Source organism: Trachinotus anak, unplaced genomic scaffold, assembly GCF_046630095.1.
Source record: "Trachinotus anak isolate AG129_WGS33_773 ecotype Australia unplaced genomic scaffold, CSIRO_AGI_Tana_v1 ptg000013l, whole genome shotgun sequence".
Taxonomy (NCBI): domain Eukaryota; kingdom Metazoa; phylum Chordata; class Actinopteri; order Carangiformes; family Carangidae; genus Trachinotus; species Trachinotus anak.
In genome coordinates this window covers 3444479-3469486 of record NW_027273864.1, presented here as the reverse complement: position 1 = coordinate 3469486, position 25008 = coordinate 3444479, and the positions used below count along the sequence as shown (strand labels likewise).

The 25008-nt window shown below is 43.0% G+C and overlaps 1 protein-coding gene across 4 annotated transcripts in view; it reads right to left on the bottom strand.

The window, feature by feature from the left end:
- iqsec1b (IQ motif and Sec7 domain ArfGEF 1b) overlaps window positions 1-25008 on the bottom strand; it is a 202997-nt gene that overhangs the window by 54677 nt on the left and 123312 nt on the right. The window contains exon 1 of one of the 4 annotated variants that reach the window (XM_071495644.1): window positions 13568-14210. The exons of the other annotated variants lie outside the window; for them this stretch is intronic. Coding sequence (XP_071351745.1) covers window positions 13568-13614 — 47 coding nt within the window. The 5' untranslated portion in view covers window positions 13615-14210. Of the gene's footprint in view, window positions 1-13567; window positions 14211-25008 lie in introns of those variants that run through there. 4 annotated transcript variants of the gene reach the window in all.

Sequence of the window (25008 nt, the reverse complement as noted above, 5' to 3'; positions counted from 1 at the left end):
TAACTTAAGTAAAGTTTGTTTTAAAGACCAGTCAGTTAGAGGAATGGCAAGTTGAAATATTGTGCTTTAAATTATCATTAGAATTATTTTATTATTTACAAATATTTTATTTATATATTTATAAATTCATATATTTATTTTTAGATGCTTGGCTGAGTCAGGATCTGCTGTTTTGTCTGCATAGAAATTTGCAGTCAACTGGCCTCAGACCTGACTGGACAAAGCCCCTAGTAGACATTTCACACAATGTATTATATATAATGTAGTAGTCATAGTAGTAGTAGTACTCCCCATGACTAGTAAGTTGACTGTAGCGTGTAAAATCAGTGGACTACATCCTTAATTTTAAAAGCTGGGTCAACCAGGTTTTTTGTAGTTGATGAAAGCTGTGCATGTGACATGTACCAAGGCAGAATGACTGCAGTAAACACAGTGCTGTAAAATTACCATCCTACTTACTACAAAAAGTGTCTTTGCAAATCTGCAAATCTCCATAGTCACCCAAACAGGAAAGTGTGACTGAGTCTAAATAGCTGCCTGATGCTGTTATCTGCTGCTATCTGTTGGTAACATGTATTTATAGGGAAGGCTCGCAGCATTGGTTTGAGCCCTGCCGCCACCGCTGGCCTCACTGGATTGACTGGGGTTAAGCACCAACCTCAACAGCATCTAAACCACTTCCAGTGTCACATGGACACAGTGAGGGAAACTCCTCAAGAGCAGCTGACATTTCCTCCTCCCCATTGTCTCTCCTTGCCTGCATCCCTCTCATGCACATTCAATAAAGTTTACACTGTCTAGTTTCCACTGAGGCGGGGAAGGGCAGAAAAACAACAGAGGCCGAGGGAGGGAGAGCTGGAGACAGAGAATGACAACAATAGCTGGAGGCACGTCATAATGTAATGATGCTAATGAGGATAAAGCAGCTTGTTACCTTTTCTCCATAAGCCTCTGAAGGCAGGACAGCTTGTGACATCGCAGGGATCAGCAGCACCGCTTCACACACTGCAACATGAAGCAGCGTGTGAGGGTGTTAATGCTGTTCAGATGGACACAAACAGCCCCACCAGAGTGCCAGAGGAAAGTTGTGGGAATCTGTGGGCCTCTACGTCTAAGTCCTCCAGTTACATGTACATTTTAGAACAAAAGCACCAAATTCTAGTAAGTTCATCCGTGAGTCCAAGTGAACGTTTGCGCCACAAGTGAATAAATTCCCTCAAGCTGTTCCTGGGTGATCACGAGCTGCGGCCAGTGCAGAGACGTTAAAAGCATTAACACAGATTTAAGTTTATTTGTCTTATTGAACTTCAGACTTCATTGTTTTAAACCAACTCCTGCAACCAAACCTGCGCTCTGACTGACGTGTGACCAGCAGAGGGAGGAACCACACTGATCTCATGAATGAAAAAGTAATGAATTTTGGAAATGGAAAGAATAATTAACAGAAGTGAAAATCGGAAACCTGAAAATGTAAGATGTTGGAGTCATTACTTTGAACACGAGGCCCTTGATAGAAAAGCTTGGAGGGCTTTATAATTAGACTCGGACAGATGTAGAAATTACATAATAGAGCTGCAACCTTTGCCCAGCGAGCAAAAAGAAAGAGTAGAAAAAAAAAGAAAGAGTAGAAATGCTACAAGCCCAAACTTTAAACCGAGAAGGGAACGGTGCCTCTCCAGTTTTCCGGTTTTGTGGTTGTGATGGGAAGTGACCAGTAGAGGGTGTCATTATTCCAGTTTTCAGGCCCTTCCAAGCTCAGCAACATGAGCGGCACCTTGAGATTCAGAGCCAACAATCCAATCAAAACTGGGTGAAAAAGCAGCAGATATTTGTCACAGCTGACTCTTACATCATCCAAAAAATAACACCGGATACCTCGCACAAGTCTCTCTCTCTATCTCTCTCTTTAGGCTTCAGGACATAGTGATCGATGTCATTCTCAGGCCTGTACAAGAAATTATGATTAGGGTGAAGGAGCTTGCAATTTAATTTGGCAGAAGTAGATTTTTAAAAATTCTGTCTTTTGACCAAAACATTGTCTCCTATAATTCTGAAGTGTCCCTTTCTTCTCCCACCAATTAGAGCCGTGCATGCTGAGTGAGGGGGAGGAGAGAGGATGGACCGTCTCCATCAGCCTGCTAACCACTCAGGGGAGCTCATTAGAGTGGCCCGCAGCCCAGAGGCTCGGTGTTGTGCTGGCACTACTTCTGACACCACGTCAGTACCATCGGCTTCAACGCCATTGAGTAAAAGAGCTGGAATGAGACAGTGAGAGGAGCTTTCAGCTGCATCTCCTGACAGCCTGTCACAACACTAAGGTGTCCAGATGTGAAGCGTAACTACGGTTCTGAGCAGCGCTGATGTCTCATGATCCGACTTCCTTCTAGCGGCCTCATGGATCTGCTGATTGAACCAAAGTTTTTTGAGCAAAGAAGAAAACAGTTCACACACACCTGGTTGATGTTATCACTCTGGCACTGACAGAAATAAAACAAAGATTACTCAGAAGATCGCCTCTGTATGCCCTGTACAGATTCAGGCAGGGGCTCTACAGCAGCTTTCTGAGGCCTGTGATGTTGGGCCGGGAAGCCTCCGCAGGGAAAGGACGGGAGCCCCGCTTCTGCTACGAGAGGGCTTTTGTCAAAACATTTAACCATATGCTGTCTTGTATGTGTGCTAACAGCAGGCTCTGCGCTGGATCCACAGCTCAGCCCCTATCACATGGCAGCCCCCAGCCCCCACCCCTCTCACTACAGAAAGAGGTGTGTACTTGTTTTGGTACCAGACAGAGCAGGGTTGGCCGGCACAGCGAGCCGTGAAGCGTGCTGCACAAAGGCCTGGCATGCCACGGTGCCTGCTTTGAGAGATGACGATGGTAAATGCTGGATGAGGTCCACTGACTCACCATGACAACGAACGGCAGATGTTTGTGTGTGCAGGCGGAGCTGGATTTAATGAGTGTTTACCGTTGTGTGCAGAGAGATGTTGGCCACATCCTGCTGTCGGGCTGCTGAGTGCCGCCTCACGACCAGGCATGATACATCAGTTGAAGGACGGATCTGGTGAATTACAGCTTGGGTTTTGTTCCTGTAGTTTCAGTCCCATCAGTAACAATAACACTGCAGTTACCAAGTTCAATGATGAGCTCATGGCAACATTGTTAAATAAAAGTCCAACATGGCCAGAAAATCAAGCAGTCAGACTGTTTCAGAGAGAACCCCAGGGTGAGCTAACCTTATCTGAATGAGGAAACAAAGGCAAACAGTAAAATTATGATGCAAACTGTCTGTTTGACGTCCTGGCTCAACTTTGACCTGCTGTATTTGCCACAGTTGTGCAGGTTTCCTGGTTCCTGGTCTGTTTAAAAACGGATCAACTGACTGTTTTATTGTGTGTGTATATGTGTTTTTTGTTTTTGGTTTTTTCTTTTGTCAAATTTTGCCAAATGAATTTGATAATGTGTTCATCCCTTAAAGTCACTTTTCAAGCAAAATTTAATCAAGCATTCAGATTCTAAAATCTGTCTTTTTTTTTTTTTTTTGCTTTGTTATTTATTTTCTTGTTTACTTACATGTGTGGGGCAGTGCATATTTCAGTTCAACATCATGTTCAGCATCAAAACATTCATGTCTGAATTGACAGCATTTCCCCGTCATGTCAACAGGAAATGTATTTCAGTTCTACAGAAAATTGAATTTTTCTGCAGAGAAGATGTTGCAGAAAATGACAGAAAATGTCATTTCCAGGAGACGGAGTTGGAAAAAAAACAGATGCTAAGCTGTGTTACTCAAAATGTAATGATAATACATGAGACACATCCTGGGGCTACTGTATTCCCACATTAACTTTGGGGAGTTATGGTCATTGATCTAAAGGAGGGCCAGAACTCTAAAATAATTGCTGCAAGAAAGGAAAATGTCCTTTCAGATTCAGCACTAACCTGCCATGATCACTTCAGCCTGCTGGTCCTCTCTGAAAGTGCACAAACAACCACAACCAGGCATAACAGCTGATGTTGATTAACAGCACATTTGACACTGCACGTGTCAGAGTTCTGTTCAGATAAATCTGAGCGCCACTGAACAGCCTAAGAGACGCTCTGAAAATATCCAACATCACTTCCTTTAGGCCTTGATTAAATGCAGAGTTTGTACAGGCAGATATTAGACAACTTCATGGCATGCTCTGTCACACGGAAATACAACACAGGCCTGCTTTTGATCACTTTATGAACTGTCTTACTTCTCAACTGTCAAGATGTTAGTCACTGCAAAACATCTTTCAGATGCGTTGTCTTGGGTGAAAGTACCACGAAAGTCTCACTGACATTTGTGATAACATTCTTGTCAGAGAAACTGCAAAGCCAAGTTTCCGAAACTACTGAAAACAAGTCAAAGAACTGTTTTGATGGAGAAAGTTCTTGTTTTTGATGATGATGATGATGATGATGATGATGATGATGATGATGAGTATAAAAAGCTCATTTCTACAGAGTAACCCCTCCCTGCAGACATACAGTTCACCAGTGTTTGTAGATGTTGATATCCGGTTCAATGTGAGATGTAACGTCAGGTGACCAAAGTTTAACGTCAGGACAACGTCCAATTCTACATCCAATTTAATGTAGAATACTCATAGCTGACGCAGATATTGTGTTAGTTGCAAGTTCTGTTGTTAAGAACCAAAATCCAGTGTGTCCCAAACATCTCATTGTGACGGCAAAAAAACCCAACATTTTAGTCATGAGCAAAACCCGACGTCTGTTCCACATCTCGAAGTCAGCCAGCCAATGTTGGGTTTTGACATCCAGTCTATTCTCACTTCCAACCTCTATTTAATGTCTTTCCAACGTTAGAGTTGTTGAGTCCACTTTGAGAGAGGGGATCAGATGAAAGCTGCATGAAGGATAAACAGACCCATGTGACTACAAGCAGCGTTTTGAGGAATTGTTGTTCGCAAGTCAGAGAGAGGGTAAAGTCAAGTTAAAATTAACAAAAGGATAAAATGTCAACGACACTCATTATGCCTCTGATGTCCATTATGGTTTCAGTGTCTGGATAATCTGCTATGAATTTCTAACAGGCTTTGTCTCTTCTGTGTCATTAAATCGTTTTTACCTGCACAATCCATCAACCAAACAGCTCTGAAATGGAGACTAGAGGGAAATGGAGGCACAGAATGGTTCATATCAACATGCAAACACACACAATTATCTACACCTGGATCACACAGCTCTTCAATCAGATACCAGTATCTGCATAATGCATTCCCAGTCTCTCATATCCAAACCACACCCAAGCCTACAGAGTGGCATTAAAAGCTAATCAGATGTTAAAAGGCTTTTCATTAGGGTCAGAAAGAAGACAGATTGGTGTGTGGGGACCACTGACTGTGCAGCAGCGCTGCCCAGTAATTACTAGTGGTCCACCACCTGCCCCCAGTTCTCCTTCCATCTCACCCTTCTGCTCATAAAACACGCTTCCACACAGCTGTGTACTATTCACATCTAATAGCTCAATTCACTGTCGCGAAACCTTCCTTCTCATCTGTACAGGCTTTATTTGAATCTGCTCCTCTGGTGAGGGGCAATCATAAGTTAACCCCTGTTTGACAGAGTTTTAACAAAGGTGGGATATTTAACAGAACTAGCTGACATACTCTCTTGCAGCCATATTGAAGGTTGGAAGGTTGAGGGTTAAATTCACTGTGCTCACAAAAAGCCAAAGCTTCGGTTTGAGCAACTTTTCACAACTTTATTTCTAACAGAATTAAACAAGGCTTTAGCTATGCTAGCTATGTTGTGAGGCTGTAGTAAGTGTTGCTCTGAGCTAAATGTCAGCAAGCTATCATGGTTGAAAATGCCATCATGCCTATGATGTAATAGTTACCTTCTTAGTTTAGCATGTTTTAGCACTTTAGCACAGCACAACTGAGGCTGGTAGGAAGGATTGTGGATGCCCCCTGTGCTTTAACAAAGGTGGGATACAAAGAAATGTACCCCAGGCCTCGAGCAGCAATATTGAAGGTCCTCAGGGCACACTGGAGGCAGCAGTCTGAAATAGCTAACTGCCTTTTTTAATAAGCAGGAGTGTACTCTTCAACAGCTACATGGGGAATGGACTAAGACTGAAACTATAGTGACACTGTGGGATTTCTTTTAAGGTTTTAAAAAGAAATTTATGTCTGCACTGATATTTATTCACTAGACACAGTGGGTGCCAAATTTGACACAGCTGCAAAGCCTGTGTGACCATTTTCAGGTTTATTCTTTCACTGCTGAGACTTATGTATAATAATGCAGGCACTGGTGATGCTGGGTGTACTGTACTGGATGACTGCTGTCTGGATGAGCAGCAGGCAATAAGGCAGGGAGCAAATAGATGATAACTAATACACACGAGCACACACACACACACACACACACACATGTTTCTGCTGCCAGCTCCATCCTCCCTCTTCTGAGTCCTCTCTCTCCTCCCTCCCGTCCTCTCAATCTCCTCCGCATTAATTATGACATTGGCAATAAAGGAAACTGTTTAACGGGGAGGAATTGCAAATGAGCAGGAATTGATTGGGCCTTCTCTCGTACTAATTGATTGCAGACCTCAACCGCAAATAATAAAAGAGGAGGAAGAGGAGGAGGTGAAGAGAGCAAGAGAATTAAAGTTGCGGAGGGAAGTGAAAAGGTGGCCCACCACTGGGAGGTGGGGCAGTGGGAGGAGAACAGGGAAGCAAGTACTCAGAGTGGGTAATAACTTGTTGACATTTCTGGTCGATAAATGAAGAACTGTAATTACTGCACTGATGCTTCATTAGCGTCTGTTTTCCACAGACCTGCACATGTAATACTTTGAATTACTTGGCGAGGCCGGCAATGACTGTAAGATATACAAACACATTCAACATTTAGTTGAATGTCTCGAAATCCAAATCACCACCAACATGCTTTTCCTCCAGCAGTGACAACACTAATGTTCATCAGCTGGCTGCTCCTGGCTGATACGGCATCAGAGTGAAAACAAAACCCCAGAGTAAACACTGCCAGTGATGGATATTTTCCCAAAATGCTTGGCCAAAGGGTGTGGACGAATGGCGGGAGGTGTTCCAGGGACCATTAGCCCCCCATCGATTAGCTACGGGCCCGCACATTAGAAACTGCATTGGTGTGACTTGAGGTAAACAGCTGGAAAACAAACCTTCAGTATGTTAGTCATTCTAAGTTTTCTCATCAATGAGAAACAATATTTCCAACAAATGGGTTTTTTCCTTGGTAAATTTCCTGTTTTCTTTGGATCAGATTGCCACAAGCTGCTGAGAGCAGTTTGTACAATCATACATTCTTGGGGAAGATTGATATTAAAATAATAAATAAAAGGGCTTCAACACTGTTTTGATTGTAAATCAAAGATAGAGCCTTTCTAAATTATCTTAAATTAGAAAAACACCATCTTATGTTTCCTTCCTCAACCCGTCCACTTGACTCACCTATGGTTTTGAGCAATGATTTGAGTCAAACAGTGATGCTTTAAGGAATTACATAATATATGACCAGACAGTGGGTGGTGGTGGATGTTATGTTCTGTGCTGAGATAATGCTGAAACCCTAATTCACTCTGCACTTCAGTGGAAATCCACACATGTTGTGTTTTGGGTTAGTTATGCATGCACACAGTCACAATCTGGCGAGCACTACATCCAGCTGTTCGGTGGAACTTAGCAATCCTTTCTGAATTCACAGAGAGGGAGGCGGCACTCTTCCTGAGGAGAAAATAATGGACTTTCTGATGCCATACTGGGAAAAGCACTTTGGAAGCAAAAGGTTATGGTGAATACGGCCAATAGCTTAGATTTTAAGTGGTTGCAGGATCCTGCGAGAGCTCTGCCGTGTCTCTAATCTGTCAGAGTGCCATTAGCAGGTGACACATTGCTGTTATCAGAGTCAGGTTGAAGTCAGACTTCACAGGGCAGCCGCCCCCCCCCCCTGCCCCCGGACCACTGACAGCCCAGGTTACAGCCTAGCTGGCCAAGACAGAGCGATCTGTGCTCAGGGCCACTGTGGCCATTAATGATAGATGAGCCTGGCTTCAATGAAATGCATAAAAGATGGACACGGACCCCAGGTGGCGGCTGCGTCCCTGACTGCCCCAGCCACTGTCCGGCCATTATTGACTGAGCCACGGGTCACCGCTGATGCTTGGACTGGGCCAATTATAGCACCTGACAGTGATTAAAAAGGACTCAGTGTGTGCAGCATTTGCCTGAGCTACAATGACATTTAAGTGATTATAGTGTCATCTATTCATCGTCATAGCAATTTAAATCCATTACAGTTCCATCCGACCATATATTGGGAGCAATAAACGGAGATGATATTTCTGTCTACCTGAAACATTATGACTTAATCTCCTGATACTGCTGACAAAAATGCAGACCCCAGATTCAGTGGTAGAAAGTTCATTTACTCAAGTGCTGTACTTACATAAGATTTTGAGGCACTTGTATTGTATTTGAGTATTTCCAACTTATGTTACTTTATACTTCACTACATTTAAGGGGGAATATTGCATTGCATTTATTTGAAAAGTGTAGTTACTTTTCAGATTAAAATTATACACAAAACAGATCTGACAAGCTTATAAAATACAATACTCACACCGTTAAAGATTAAAACCAGATGTTCAACTTCTTTAGCTAATGATCCTGAGAGAAAAATCTGTGTGTGATTTGGGCCCTGTCATGTTTCAGATGTCATTTATTTAATAGATGATCCATCAAAAAGAAATTTCTCCTCTAAACTACTCAGATACTTTCATTTAAAGGGCCCATATTGTATAAAGTGAGATGTTCATGTCTTTTTTTTTTATTATAAAGCAGGTCTAGGTTCTATATTAACACTGTGAAAGTATCAAAGCCTCAGTGCACAGAGAAATGCACACAGCCTGGATTCAGAAACTGAGCCTTAAAACCAGCCGTCAGGACTTCTGTGACTTTGTGATGTCACCACAAAGCAATCACCTGCTCTCAGCCATGCCCCAGTCCCAGCTCACCTGGACCCACCCTCCAACCTTGCAGGATTTGGTTTTTCTGAGTGTTTACCTGAAATCTGCTATGTTTTTATTTAATCGCTCAAAAAACAGCCAGAGCTCAAAGCCTCTCTTCTGATTGGTTCACCAACCTGTTGTTACTAGAGCTCCAGAGAGAAACCTGAGAGATGAGATGTAAAACGACTTACTTAAAACTACAAGGATCTACTCTTATGGATATCTAAACGTAAAATAAAACACCGGAAAAGTGTAAAGTAAGAGACCTTTAAATAACTGTCTGTGGCCAAATGAGGCGAAAAGACACTGACAGTGTCCAGATTACACATTGGTATCGACTGCTGCATAAATGTATGCAGAAAGAAGCAGAATACAGTGTGATTGAGCAAGATTCAAATCTACAAAACTGCACACAAACCAAAAACCTGCCAAGCCCACTGTGAGTTCAGGACAGAGAACTTGAATCAGATTACAGGTGGAAATAAGACACTACATCTGTGAAATATTTATAACAGCTCATTACAGTGCTGCCACTCAGTCAAACAGCAAAGCAACGTTATTGAAGCACAACCTTCTGCAGAGTTTACAGGATCCTCATGGTGTTCAGATTCTTCAAAGGTGAGAGAAATTCATGGAAAAGGTAAACAAAGCAAAAGGGAAAAAGACATTAGGAGCAGACACAACTTTTCTGTAATCTCCAATTGTCGGCTGTGTCGGTCACAGCAGAGACACAGTCAAGGTAAATTAGCTTTTTACATGAGGGGACCTACTCTGACAAGACAAATCAGGATGAAAAGAATTCCTTCCACACTAAAGACGCACAGTGTGAAATTGCTGAGGAATGGCAGCTGGAATAAAGTGACCTTGAAATCAACTGAACACAGATGCTAGCTTCACTGACAGACATCACAGCATAAACAACGTGACGTGTTCTCAGAAAATATCTAAACGAGTCATTCACACAATTTTAAGAGCCCAAGTTCTAATAATATCTGTCTTTCCTTGCAAACCCCCTCCATCTGAATCAGACCATGTCTGGATCAGACCACACTCACCATCTGTCTTCAACTCTCCCGCTGCTGCTCTGTTTGTCTCCATATAATGTTAAAAATCCTCTCCACCTCCCGCCCCTGTGCCTCAGGTGTGTTATGGCAGAGAGAGAGAGACAAAAGCAGAAGGCTCCTCCTGAGATTCTGCTGCCGCTCTTTAACAGCTATAGTTCAGAGGGAGGTGCTGTCACAGAGCGCCTGGCCAACAGCTGACTGACTGCTCGGTGCTGTTTACAGAAGCCCCCTCTAATTCTACTCCCCGCCGCGGCGGGGAGCAGAAATGGCTTTTACCTTTAAAGTGCAGCCTGTTGGAAGGCCGGGTCAGCTCTACTTCACAACATGGAGGGCATCACAGAGTAGATGACGCCCCAGACGTCTGCTGGCTCTGATCTGCTGCGTTCGCTCGCTTGCCAGGAAGCTGTGTGGAGCTGTAATAGTCATCAAGATACCAGATCTGAAGTTGTGCAGAGGTATTGTACTTCCTCTCCTCTGGGAGGCTGGGAGCACAGGATGCATACAAACAGACACGTAGCATAGGTCATCTCACACCGGCTGCTCCACCTCCAGTCTGAGTCCCCGACTTAAATAAATAATACCCTGTGCTCCTTTGGCTTGCAGTTGAAATGTCCAGATCATGTTGCCTGGCTTCTACTGTTTCACTGGCAAACCTTTTTAAAGCGCCTGCATGCACACAGCCTTTGAAAACAACACAGTGTGCTAAGAATTCAAAGTGTCTGGGCCGGCCTCTGCTGTAAAACCAGGCTCTTTAAAGAGAATTTATTACAAAACAGCTCCAGCAAAGCAAGTTAAAAAATCCCTACAGATAGTGAATTGTGGGAAACCCACTCACACACACACACACACACACACACACACACACACAGACACACACACACAGACAGATGGGGTTGGTATGTAGTCAGGCACTGGCAGGGAGCAAAGACAGAGTAGCAGGGTCAGAGGAGAGTGAGACCTGCATGTGAGAAGAGGGGAGTTATTGAGGCATGACTCCTGTCTTCAGGAATGTACTGCAGGAAGATGACACTACCGTCTTCTCTCGCTCAGGACGACTGCTATCGAAGGGTCAATCTGTCAGTCCCAACAATAACACTTCACCTCATATGTGTGGAACCGACAGAGAACAGTGGCCATGCCTCCTGCAGGGGGTAGGAGCACTTTTTAAAGGGCCCGAACAATGAGCGCCCACATGATCATCATTTTCTGCTCAAGCAGTTTTGGTCGTTTCACAGAGACATTTATTTATTTAAGTGTCTCTCAGTGCTGTTCTCACGGATTTGGGTCACTCACTTAGGGACAAGGTGCTGTCACACATTTCCATGTACCAATCAGAATTTAGGAATAATGTTACACAGTGGGGTTGTTTATGTGTGTTGGCAAGAAAATACCACTGTTCAATAAGTCTTTAAATGTAAATAAAAATAAAAATAAAAGTATAGTAAAAATAAAAAGTAAAAAAAAAAAAATAACATTTAATGTTTTAAAGAAATGCTTAAAATTTGAAACAAAGTTTTAAACAAACACTTTAAAGTTGCACAAATCAACATTTTGACTTTGTGTAATATAAATGTAGTCTTGGATTCTGACAAACCTACAGAGGTTTTAGTGTCTTTTAGCTCATTGTTTTTGTTTTAAGGTCACAGACTTAGTGCAGCCACAACAAGAGATGGCTGTTTTAGCTACTATGCTACCTACCTGGCACCAAAAAGCAAACAAAGTTAGAGGCAGGAGTTAGGAGTTGGAGGAGGCCTTGGAGCTGAGATGAGACTGAATATTGGAATTAATATTTCTCAGGCAGACAAAACTGTGACTCCAGATGAATGCTAAAGTTCCTCTGATGCATGTGTAAATAGAAAATTGCTAGCTACCATGCTAGCCAAAACAATTTGATGATAGCTCACAGTTGTGTTGGTTCTACTAAAAAGAAAAGAAGTGAATGCAGTTTATTAATTTAGTTCAGATTATAGCGACACTAAACTGCAGGTATGGATAATCTAAGACGGCTATTTAAGAATGTCATGCATTGGACTTCAGCCCCCGGGTCCTGTGAACATGTGTGAGTGACTGTGTGGTAATTTTTAGCAGAGCAGACAGGGGACTCCAAGCTGGGAGGAAAAACCATGTCACTGTGGCATTCATGAAAAATCAGCAGAGACGGAAAATGTCTGATGGCCAAATTACACAAGACGGTGCGATGCGTGTACTATACAAGACAGGAATCTGAAATTCAATAATATGACCAGGCTTGCTCAGAGGGAGGAACATTTCTGTATTACAGCATGAACTCCACGCTGTGGCTGGCCGACCCACGGAGACTGGAATTACAGACCATAGGAGTTTATGAATGGTGATTGGCTACTGCTGACTCAGGCTGCTCTCGCCACAATGGCCACTAATTTTAGCCTTGCAGTGGTGAAATCACTGTGTGGAACCATTAATGCTTTAACCCGTCCCCTACAGCGGCTCTCCCTCTCTCTCATGGCCGGTTTCAACTTTTATACTCTCCTCAACAACCCTGACGGAAGAGTTGTAAGACGTGTAGTGAGTAACAAGTTCAGTAAATCCTCCTCCTGCCATCTACTGCAGCTCCAATCTCCTATATGAATAAAATAAATTCACAGTTTCATATAAACTAGTGCTGAAGCCATAAGACACAGACACTGATTGGGTTCAAAAAAAAAAAAAAAAGATTATCAATTATCAATTAAGTTAAGTTATTAATCAAGTTAAGTTTTTTAAGTATTAGGACATTTTGATTTGCATCTTTTTGCTACTTCTTGCAAAATTCTGACTAGTTTCACTTCTTTGGGATGCAAAAATGTATTCAGACACAACATGGAAATTAGTCTTTGGTTGAACTGGTCACAAACTGGTAAACATACAACTTAAAGGTCATAAGTAGGGTCATAAGCCAACACGATTGAGAGCCACTGGTTTGAGTCATTTATCAAGCAAAAACATGGAAGATTTGCTGGACCCAGCTTCCTGATGTGAAACTGTTTGTATTTTTCACAATTGTAAATCGATATATATTTGGGTTTTTGGACTGTTAGTTGGACAAAACATGCAGTATAAATCCGTCACCCCAGGCTCTGAGAAGTTGTCATTTGCATTTGGCATTTGATTGACTAAATGATTAGTTGAAAAATAATTGGCAGAAGTTGCAGCTGCAATCAGAACTCAACAAACTTTTCAGGTTTGATTCTTGACCCAAAAGATGATCTATATCACAGCTGTCAAACACATGTGTGAAAAAATTTCACAACTTTTAGAAAGCCAAAAAGTATTCCATGTAAAATAAAAAAGCTATGTCCAAGCCCCAGATCAACCAAAGGTGTCAAACTATATTAAAAGCAGTGAGCGTTAACTCGGAACATGGATCAGCATTAACCTGCCTGTGTCTCCAGCAGCGTGTCAGCCACCATGCTTTGGAGTTTTGGAATAAGAGATCTCCCTTACCTTATTGTCCGCACTGAAATGCAGTACTTCCACATTAGATTCCACATTTCCCTGACATCGTCAGGACAGAAACTGGAGATTTGGAGTTAGTTAAGTTCTCTGATGAGAGGGCAAGAGGTGAAGAAAGACCCAGATGTTTTCAGGCAACTAAAGGCTGAAACCGTCTGCATGAGAGAGGAGTCCTCCTACCAGCATCCACTCATGCCACTCCTTCGCTCTCTCTTCACTTGACCACAAAACATGTTCTAGTCTTTTCTTGTTCCTCAGGACAAATGACTAATTCTCTCTCCTGGAGGTTGGGTCACTCCAGTCACTGCTCCTTCTGAGTTCCTCTTTTCCCTCTTTCACTCAGCAATCTGTTCTTGTCTGAGGAGAGCGGAGCAGAGACTTATCCAGCATTACCAAGTAAGGCCAGCTACTAAGTGGTCCAGACAGGGAGTAAAGCCCTCCTTGCTTCAGTGTGTAACGCTAGCGCATGTTTGCATTCCACCAGCTGGCTGCAGCTCCTTTCTTAGTTGTCTGTCACTTACTGCTGCCACGTAATTCCCCCCTAAATTATCTCCCCGTTGCTGTATGGGAGGTGTGACTGTCCAGGCATTGTTTGTTTCTGTTGTACTCCTCTTGAAGTGTCGGAGCTCACATTTTTTCACAAACTCTCAATACACGGTATCTGACCTAAGGGGTGGGGGTGGGGGGTGGGGTGAAATACACTGCTGCTGAATGGGTGCAGTAGGTTTTGGACACGCTACACTGTTTGATGCATCACTCATCAGCCATGTCATAACAAAGTGGAGCAGAATAACATCTCAGGCAGAGGATTGAAGTAATTTTGCTGAGTCAGCACGAGTGGAATCTAAAGTAAAAGTTCAGTTAACTTGGGGGAAATATGAGATGTGTGTGCAAAAGGAAAAAAAAACATGCAGGCTGTGGCAAATGTTAGATGCGAACAGCTAAAGATCCTGTGCTACAAAGCAGCATGAATGCAGAGTAACTGAGATACACTAAAGACACTAGATGAGACCAAAACGTTGAAATATGCTGACATTACTTTTGCAAAACAGAACAATTGTTTTTTTCCACTAAGGACAGCCCTTCCTGCATCAAAAGCATTTGGTTTATTTCATATGCAGGATAATCAGGGTCATGCAGAGCATATTGGCTGTAACTGGTCAAACATCTTAGGTTCTGTCTAATTACTATTATAAAAGTGCATAGTTTTGTGCTGCTGTTGTTGCCACTGATGTGCTCCAACCAATGACTGGTTAGCATGTTTCCCTAAAGTTATTGAAGACGTACTCAGATCCTGATGAGCAATATTACTTGATGATGATGATAGTAAGTAATGATTTTACAGGACAGATTTTTATATTTATTATATTGTTTTGATATTACTATTGATGCATTCCCATGTGATTTCCCTGTTGTAACGTGTCAGTGTGGAGCTAATTTTCACTGCTTTGCATATAATAATAGGTAGTTCAATTTTAAACTATGAATCATACTGAACTTGCACGCCGTTGTTCTGTGCTTAAAATCTGGATCTGCAAATTTAACTGTAGCTGTACAATAACTGCAAATGGAGTAAAAACGTTTCTATTTGAAAAGTGATGAAGGAAATCTGTACAGTGTTTGAGTTTACAGTGTGTGACATTCTGGTTTAAATTGGTTCTCATTAGTCAGTTAATTAGTTGAGTTCAACACAGAACGTCTACAGTACATTTGTGATACTTCATGTTGCCCACAGTAACATTAACTCCTCCCTCAGTCCTAAGTAATCAGTAGTAGTTGGGCGTAGCGAGTTTTCCGAGCAACTTTCAGCTGCATGAAAAGGATATGCTGACACATAGTAATGCAAATCCTTGCAGTGAACATGTGAGAAGTTTGCCTTTGTTATTTTAGACATTTAAGAATAGCCAAGTATTTTCACTCCTGTTGGCCCCTGTAACCTTCCTATGTGCAGCTGCCAAACATTTCTCTGTCTGTCTGTCTTTTCATATGCCTGTCTGCCTGCCTGCCTGTCTGTCTGTCTGTCTTTTCATATGCCTGCCTGCCTGCCTGCCTGCCTGCCTTCCTGCCTGCCTGCCTGCCTGTCTGTCTCTGACCCCCACCTTTATGGCAGGGTCAGATACTGCCAGTCAGGAAGACTACAGTCATTAAAAACTCTTCATCTTTTGAATAATCCAGATAAAGTGAAGAAACAAGATGAAAAGCAGATGAAACCCAGCAGAAATAATTAGCACTACATTCACACAGTCAACAAAGGGAGCAGCAGTATCACCGTGTGCCATGCCACAGGCTGCAGAGCTCTGATTTACAGTCACTGCAGCTCAGAGTTGCACCACGGCACTTGTACACATTCACACAGCAGATCGATTTGACAAGGGCTTCAGACTTTGATGTTTCCATTTCACGGCATGAAGGGAAATCACAGACAGAGTGGCTCATATCAGACTGACCGTTACATGGCATATCTGCCACCGGGTGGTGCAGAGTGGGCTGACAGGCTGAGCACGCCGCAGTGCTCAGTGTGAATATGACAGAGCTCAGTGTCGGCGTGGACCGACACATTCACAGGCCTGCGCTCCTTTTGGCCCACAAATGGATTGAATTAGCACTTTATTACAGTATTTCACATGAAATAATTCACTATACAGGACTACTACTGTACCCTTTTCTCCAGGTTGTTGTACAGTGGCCTTCTCTGAATATGAAAAACCAAATTAAGGTCACTGCCATTATTTTGGTGAGCTGGTGTGAATCTGGAAAGCCTCTTGGGATTTATCAGAAATTCATCTGAATTTGTGGAGGCTCGGGGTGAACTCCACTGGGATCAATCTGAGAAAGACCAGGGATCTACTTTATGCCTTCAGAAAGCCTTTTGATGTCCTGACTTTGGTCCTCAGCGGAGACGGCTCCCCGCAGTCCACAATGAGTGTGGAATATTAAAGGCCACGGCTCTGTCTGTTAACTTCAGATAAAAACACTGTAATCGGATGAATCCTCAAGGAAAAAGGGCAAAGCCTCCATCTTTGTTCGGGGGAACTAAGATACATAAAGGAGCCACTTTTATGAGCAGTTATTCTGTCAAGAGTCAGCAGTGACACGTGGTGGGGCTCAGGTCATGTCTGCCTGGGTATAAATGGATGAAGAGGAAGTGTGAGTGGAGTCAGTGGGTGTGAATGATGAAAGGGTGTGGAGATGTGGAGGTGGGTTAAGTGGGGGTGTGTTCAGCGATGATGAACTGTACAGTGTTTGGACATTTTGATGTGGGCCAGTGACCTTTTTCACCTTGCTGCCTTAACTCCATCTCAGCGTACGGGACAATCACAGGTTCTCCTCACGCTCCGTCAGCACACTCACCACTATTGTCAACCCCAGCTGGGAACACACAGGTAAATCCATTAGAAGACAAACAGGGGGGGGTTGACAGATTACCACTGGGGTCATTGATCTACTCGAGGGGAGAGAAAAACAAAGACACGTTGCCACAAAAAAAAAAAAAAACACAAAGAAGCTGTTATAGGGGTAACATCACCCACTCACAAAGATCTCTTCTGTCTCGGTGCAGACATGAGGATACTGCAGTTAAGATTTCCATCTCTGAATAGTCATCCCTTACTACAATACAACAGAGGTGAATTGTGTGGTAATCTCAGCATTTAGAAACGATAATTAAAATCAACACTCTCTTCTGAGGAAAGTGCCTGCAGAACTAGATGTGTAACGCCAAACCACTTCCTTTCTTGTTTACATCACAAAGCATCTGTATTCATATGAGATGTCGGAAGACATACACTCAAGGTTGTCAGAAATGCCACAGCCCTTTATCCGGCTCATGTGTATAAAAGGTAAACTGCCTTACAAAACATACAAAATACTATGTAAAACATCTCACCATCAAATAAATAAACAAATGTCAAAATAAAAGTTGAGTTATTATCAATAGTGGATATAAAGCAGGAGCTTTTTTTATCTGCCACTTACACAACAGACCACTTCGTCATAATGGACCAGTCTAATGTGAGTAGTGACGGTGGCACAGTGGACTGTTGGCTCCCCACTTGCAACCCTGAGTGACATCCACTTGGGCCGTCTTCACAGGCAGATACAATATCAGAAGAGACCCTTCACACCCTGGTCACTGCCCGATAACCACCCTCACCTCTGGGGGCCAGAAGGGCTTCTTTCCTACAGCTGTGGAAAAGCTGCTGAACTCATAGACTGAAGTTAAGTTACTAACTGTGCAATGTAATGTGTTTTTAGTTAATTCATTTTACATAATAATATTTATGATACATTCATCATTTTATTCTCCTTTTTATAAGCCGCTAAGCATAATGAATGTGTTTTATTGAATGTGTTTCAATATGCAATGACAATTAAGAACTAACTATCTATCTATCTAGTGGGTGTAGTTTTGAAGTTACTTTATAGCAGCCTGGTATCATTTGCACAGTGGACAGCTGTATGTAATAGCACTGTGCTCTGTGCATTTAGTTTGCCCTTGTTGGTAGAATCATCAAAGTGGCAGCAGATTGACGTTACACCAGAAACAGACATGGTTCTGAGAGGTCTATTCTCAGTGAAAAGTCTAAGACACGTTTTCCAACAAAATACCAACAACTCACTTTGCACTGCTCATATAAGAGAACTGCCCAGCTGTTTGTACCTCTTCTCCCACCTGTGCACTAAGCACTTGGCACAAAAGCACCTCACAGATGGACAGAGTGGCCAGACCAAACTGTCAGAGAGTTGCTTGCCCTGGTTGTTGTAGCACTACAAAACAGGGCCCTGGGTCTCTGACCCTCTAATATTACAGTTAAAACGTGAATGCCGTTTACTGTGCATTATTGGTTAGAAGCCATAGACTGTAAATAAAGATGGAGGTGGACTTTGTGACGTCCCCCATAGGTTTCTGAGGAGCAGATTTGAAGCTCAGAGTGGGCTGTTTTGCCATCGCCATCTTGGCAGTGCCTGTCTCTGCCAAACTCCCAGCTAATCCAAAAATGGGGCCGAGACTTTAGTGCATGCTGGTTTGTGGCAAACACACACTTGCTCACCTGTAACTCAAAGTGACACATCCTCAATCATGCATAAATTGAAGCTTTAATAAAATGTTAACAGGTGAGATATAAAAATCCATCCCCCGTACAGTTGTCATAAAGGAAGAAATTAGCTATAGAGACCAAAACCGTTTTGTACCAGGCTGTAAACATGTTATTGTTATTGTAACTGTTATATTGGACATTTTAACATGGGAGTCTATGGGGATCGACTTGCCTGTCACCTCCATATTGGCTTTGAGTTTGCTGCTTGTTAGGAGCCCATAATGTACTCATGTTCGTTTACATCCTTATTAGAAGCCATGAGGGATTGATGAGTGTCCTCTTGTAATTTTGGTGAACTCACCCTTAAAAAAATGCGTGTAAAAAAGTGTAAGACACAGATTTAACTGCTGTTGACTTTCCAGCTGAAGAGCCCAAACACTATTATGAGCAGGTCTGTCCTCATACCGACCCAAGCAGCTGATTACTGTCTGGCTCCAAAAACCACTCAGAGCCCCACAGCAAATGAGCCCTCTCCAGTTCCACCACACTCCAACACAATACAAGAGTTTTGGCTCATCCTCAAGCTTAATGAAATGAGTCTCCACCATCCAATCACTGGCTGATATTTAAATGGAAACACACGCGCATTAAGCTGTGTCGTGGGGGGATGTTTTTGTCTTCACCCCCAGAGACACGGTCGCGTGAAGGAGAAAGTCGGGGGATGGGCGGACTCATGAATAAAAATGGCCTGGAGGTGTGTGACAATTCACGCTTGGAGATGCTCCTCTGCGACATTACATACTCCTCTTTTTGATCACCGTTCTCTGAACCAGACCAGGAGTTTGCTCACTTTCAACTGACCCCACGGGTGTCTTTCTCATTACACAGAGAAAATGAGACGAAACACAGGCCAGGAAGAGCTGCTAAAATTAGCTTTCAACATGACTGTGTCCCTTATTTCGGCTGTGTAGTCCTCCACTGCACAACCTATTTGAATGTTTCAACAGAAAACCCTCGTATGACTTTCAGGTGATGCAATGGACCATTTTGCAGCCATATTTGTCCACAGACTGCGGATGTGCTTTAATTTATTTATTTCTCCCTCATCCTCCACCTCCCAATTGAGGTAGCTGGCTGTTAGCTTGTGTTAGCAACCTGGCACAGACAGACTGAACAAAGAGAAGTCCACACACTCTGGCTCCAACTTCATCTCATAACGCCATTGCAACAAGACTCCACCTGGAGTCACGACAGTCACTTATTGATACTTTTGTAACTGTTTTCATAAAATAGACATTGTGTAAAAACAAAATACAATTGAATTAAATTAATTTGATTTATCACCTCATTTTCCAGGGTACTGTATCAGTTTAGTAGTGGACTTCCATAAAGTTGGGGGAATCATGACACAGACAGGTGAAAATCAGAGCAGCACAGGCCGAGATAGTTTGACTTTTACTCTCTAGCATGGGTCAAGTAACACTTAGTTCATTTCCCATAATTCAACTCAATTCTGTCTTTTCATTTGACCCTCTCTGCCAGGCTTTCAAACTGAGGCTCCTGTTTCTAACACAACCTTTCACACAGAAGATATTATACAGCTGTAAAATGTGTGCGGCTTTAACCTGCAGGTAATTGTTACTATATTGTTACAAACATGTCTGCCCGTCACATTTCCTAACATATGCACAAAAGACGGGCCTTAGCATTTGTCGTACAAACTTGAAAGGCAGTCGCATAATCTGATCTCAAGAGCTGAACGCAGACTGTGGACTCTCTCTGATAGGAGCTGTGGAGCACAGAGCATGTGTCGGCTCACGCTGCCGAGCCAATAACCATGAGTGGGACCACGCACACAATAGTCTAAATACTGTGCTGGAGCTTGTCAGGGGCAAACCATAACAATAGCACTTCCATTCAGACCAGCTGACCTCACTGACACGTGGGCCCCCTGTGTCCCCATTTCAGTCGCTCTCCACATAGTACAGAACAGCACAGGGGCTGGAGCGTGGTGGCTGTCTATCATTCACATCTGGCTCAAACATTACACTTTATGAGGCAAGAGGACAGAAGTGTGATTATCCAGGGCACCCCTAGCCTGTGCTGGTTGAATCCCCCCAGGATTACCACAAAGCACTGACTCTGACATCATGTTATGGTGTTATTCTAATTTTAAAAGGGTCGTGGTTTTGTGTCCTTTTTTTTCTTCTAGGAAATGGACAAAAATTTCAGCTTCAGAATCAAAACACATTATACACACAATATAAAGCACCTTACCCTTTATAGAAACCATGCAGAGGCTGCAGACACAGGAACTGCCAGTAATCCAAACAAAAAGCTTTGAACTTCAACATTTTGTCAGCCCGTAACAGAGGCTTAGATTAAAAATGTCATTCTGCGTGAGGTCCATGGAAAAAATAACTTTTGCTTTTTTTTACAAAAAGTGGCTTACACTTAGCAGAACAAAGCGAATCCTGCTCAGCTCAGCCTGAAAGGCAACAACACTGATACCCCACATGGTACAGTCCCATCTCAGCATCTGACTGTGTGCATCTGGCCCACATGGAGGGGGCTAGACCTACACCCCCCTGCTCCCTTTGTTAATCCTGAGTGGTCCTGAGCTGTCCTGTGCTCCGTGTATGTCCAGGTGTAGTAGCAGTGCCTTGATAGAGACGTTATCCACTGGACACCGTGGCTTTTTCCTGAAGTTGTTGGACAAAAGGTTTTGTCCCAACACGGCCCTGTATCGTACAAATCCTCCTCCTCACGCCACTGCTCTCCTTCTCTCTCACCGCTCACTTTTTTTTTTCCAGTCAGTTAATAGTGGAGCTGGTTCCTGTCTCCATCATTGCTGCTCTTCACAGTTGAGTTACAGCTGCTCCTATTGTCTAAGCAGCCACACTGACAAGGTTTGACTCTGCTGTGCCTCGCCAGGCCAACAAAGCACACAAAGGCCTCCCTCTGTGGCCGTATCAATTAGGCTTTATCAGATGCTGCACAGTCTCTGCCAGCCTAGGCTGCTCAGAGACGAGCTAATCAGCAGCAGCACATGGTGCACAGAGGGGCGAAGCCGGCACCCACGAGGGACAGCCTCATACACACACATGTGCACATAAAGCCTGGGCTGGTTGCCAGGACAACCCTAAACAGCAATAAAAGACACTGATGGACCCTTGATGTGACTCTGGCTGATTGGTTGAAGACGAGAGCTGAGGGTCAGGGTGAGGAGAACCAATCGCTGCTGTGATCTGAACTGTGGCGCAGGCCAGTCATTACCAAAAAAAAAAAAAAAAATACATAAATAAAAATACATGGAAAACATAATAAGAAATTGATTGTGAAACTTGTAAAAATAATGCTTCATTAAGTGGAGCAGACGAGTGCAGATGCAGGAATGAATTAATGATGACTATAGAAACACGGGTCATGAATAGTTTATGATTACATGTTCCCAAAAGTACAAATATGTGCAACAAATCAGAGTGTTCAAATATCACGTAGAATTTATACAGGTTTTACATGAAAACAGCAATAAGCAACACACTTCAAGGTCCAGCGTTTCCTGGATTCCTGTCAATACAGCGCTGTGGAAGAATAATTGCATATGCAGAGTAGATTAGAGTATATCAAAGAGAACTGTTCAGCTCAAATGTTGGAATCACTTTCAACTTGTCAGGGAAGATACACAAACCCTGTCACATCAGAGTGCCATGGTCACACACTGTTTAATACAGATATCACTGCTGGATGGGTGTTGTTGCTGTCTACCAGGATGATGTCAGTAACATCCTGGCAGAGATGTTGAAATGGATGCTGGACCTGAGACCAGCGCCGCTACAGCTTTCAGCTCTGGCTCCGTCAGCTCACGGCACCACGGGCCAGGGTGGGGTGGGGAGCTGCGTGAAACGATACAGCAATTATTCAGCCTGGCACGCTGCTTTGAAGTGAGAACAGACAGCATTTTGTAAAAGGCTGTGAGTCATGACAACGGCAGAGGAAATTTTATAAGACTGTGCAGACCGAAACACAAAGTCCCATCTCATTCTGTGTTACACGGCTGAACCAGCTGATTGAACCAAGACTAATGAAACTAAAGCAATATAGTGTTCCAGTAATTAAAGTCAGCAGAACACTGTAATGTTAGAGTGTTTCTGTGAATGAATATGGACTGCACAGCTTGACAGGGATGTTAAAGGGGATTTAGTACCTCACATCCATAAAGTTGAGGGATTCACAAGAGAAATTAATGAAGACCCATCAAAATCAAAGCTGCAGATGCAGCAATACTCTGCCTTTTATTCCAAAGTAAAGACGAATGTGGGTTGTAGAGGCAGGTAGACAAGCTACTGGACTGCGGTCGCACCTTACTTGTCTGACTCTGTCTAAGACATCCTGCTTGTATGTTGAAAATATAGTAACCAATTGTAATTAAAAGGAAGCTCATAGTCTACAAAATTTAAAGGAGTTATAAGTGAGTTTTGCCAGTTGCCACAAAGCAAATGTTAGCAATAACAGCTGTTTACAAGGGTTAACAAGCATGTTTCTACTGAAGTTAGCATGCTAACTGGTTAGCCCTGGCCTGCTTGACCTGTCACGTCACTATTGCATACCTGAAGTAGCTCTGCTCATAGGGCGTATTATAACCTCTTTATTGAAAATGCAAAGATGGCTGATGCTCTTGGCAAGATCAATAAGTAAACAATTGCTAATGCTAACGCTTGCTATGTAGCAATAGCAAAATTTACAAATAGCTCCTTTAATAAAATGGAAATTTAGTCTTGAGACTTTGGTAAAAAATAGAAAGTAAAAACCACATGTCTCTGTTCCATGAACCCAAACCTCCATTCCCCATACGTTTTCATTAAATCCTCACATCTTGAACATATTCTAGGTGGCCTTCTGGCAAATGACCGAGGACACATGGACGGTGGTGGGCCGCCCCTCTGATCTGGTCTGGACAACTGGTCTGTCAACCATGATTAACCCAAACATGTCCTGCTCCCTGTATGGTGTAAATGTGTTGATTTCCACTGTGACACTGAAACACTGCTGTCAGTGCTTATAGTGCAACACATAAATCAGCCGTTGGATTCATCTATAGGCTAAGCCCTCAAGACATTTCCCATAATTCAACACAACAGTGCGAGATCCTGTCAGTCTGGAAAATGCTCAGATATTTTCAGTTTCATGCCCCCACTTTGTAAGATAGAGCTTCAGATAAAAATGAGCAGCCTCTAAGCCCAAGTTGAAATAACCCTGGTGACATAATCAAGGTTATTTTTCAAGCACTGTTCTCATAGGCTGAGTAGTGCTCATTGTGACAAGATGAACTTGTGTAAAAGCAGTGGAGTGTTCCTTTAAAATGCAAACAGCTTCTCAGTACAGGTTGTCACAATGTAATGTTTTAAATGCACTGTCCATGGCGTCAGTTCCAGTTTAAGCAGCAGTTTAGGGTGGTGCAGTACAAGTAATTTCCTTTGAATTCATCCAGTGCCACAAGAGGATAGGTTATGGACTTGGCCACACATGTTCCTCTCGCCTCATTAAGGACCAGTGTAAACACTTTCCTTTGTCTCACTGACAGTCTGAGGGGGCCAACCCACCCCGGCGTGCAGTGGGGGGGCACCAGCACATTACTGAGCAGACGGTGCAACCAAATGAGGGACCATCTATCATGTGGTTTTCTACAGCCCGAGGTCTGCATGCAGGGAGAGTGAGATGTAACCCATGCTTGAACACCTCTTTTACCCTGGGGTAGACAAAAGAAATCTCATGCCAGAATTTATTTACCAAATTAATTAGCACTGCTTCATTTTTATTGTTTGAGCCCCATAGCGGAAACTCTCATCAAGGATTCAATCAAAAAAAAGATGATGATCAAATCCCCTATATATATATATTTTTTTTTACAAACAAATCATGAGACATCAGACTGACAAAACAAGCTGATGTCTTGTATCTATAAAACTGAGCAAGTTGTTGGCTGTACCAGGGGCTAGCTCTTCCTGCACCCAGCTGTGAGCTTTAGCTAAATGTGCTGGAGGAAAGCGTTATGGTAATAACTGCAGAATACATTTGGCAACTGAGGAGGGACGAGCCCTTCACTCCAGCTGAGCTTTGCTTCAATTTGCAAACTTCAACTTGCTTCGGTTTCTCAATCTAGTACCTCAAGCAGGTCAGGGTCTAAGACATAGCACTATGAATGTACTGAAAACGGCTCTTATTTATTTGTCAGCAGAATTATGGAAAAAATGCCACATCAACTTGAAGGGATGAGGCGTGAGCCAGGGAAGAAAACATTTTAAGATGCAAATGTGCAGATGCAAACCAGCATCCACACATTGTATCCAAGCACAGACAGCTGCTTTTTTTTTACCATCTTGCAATATGAGT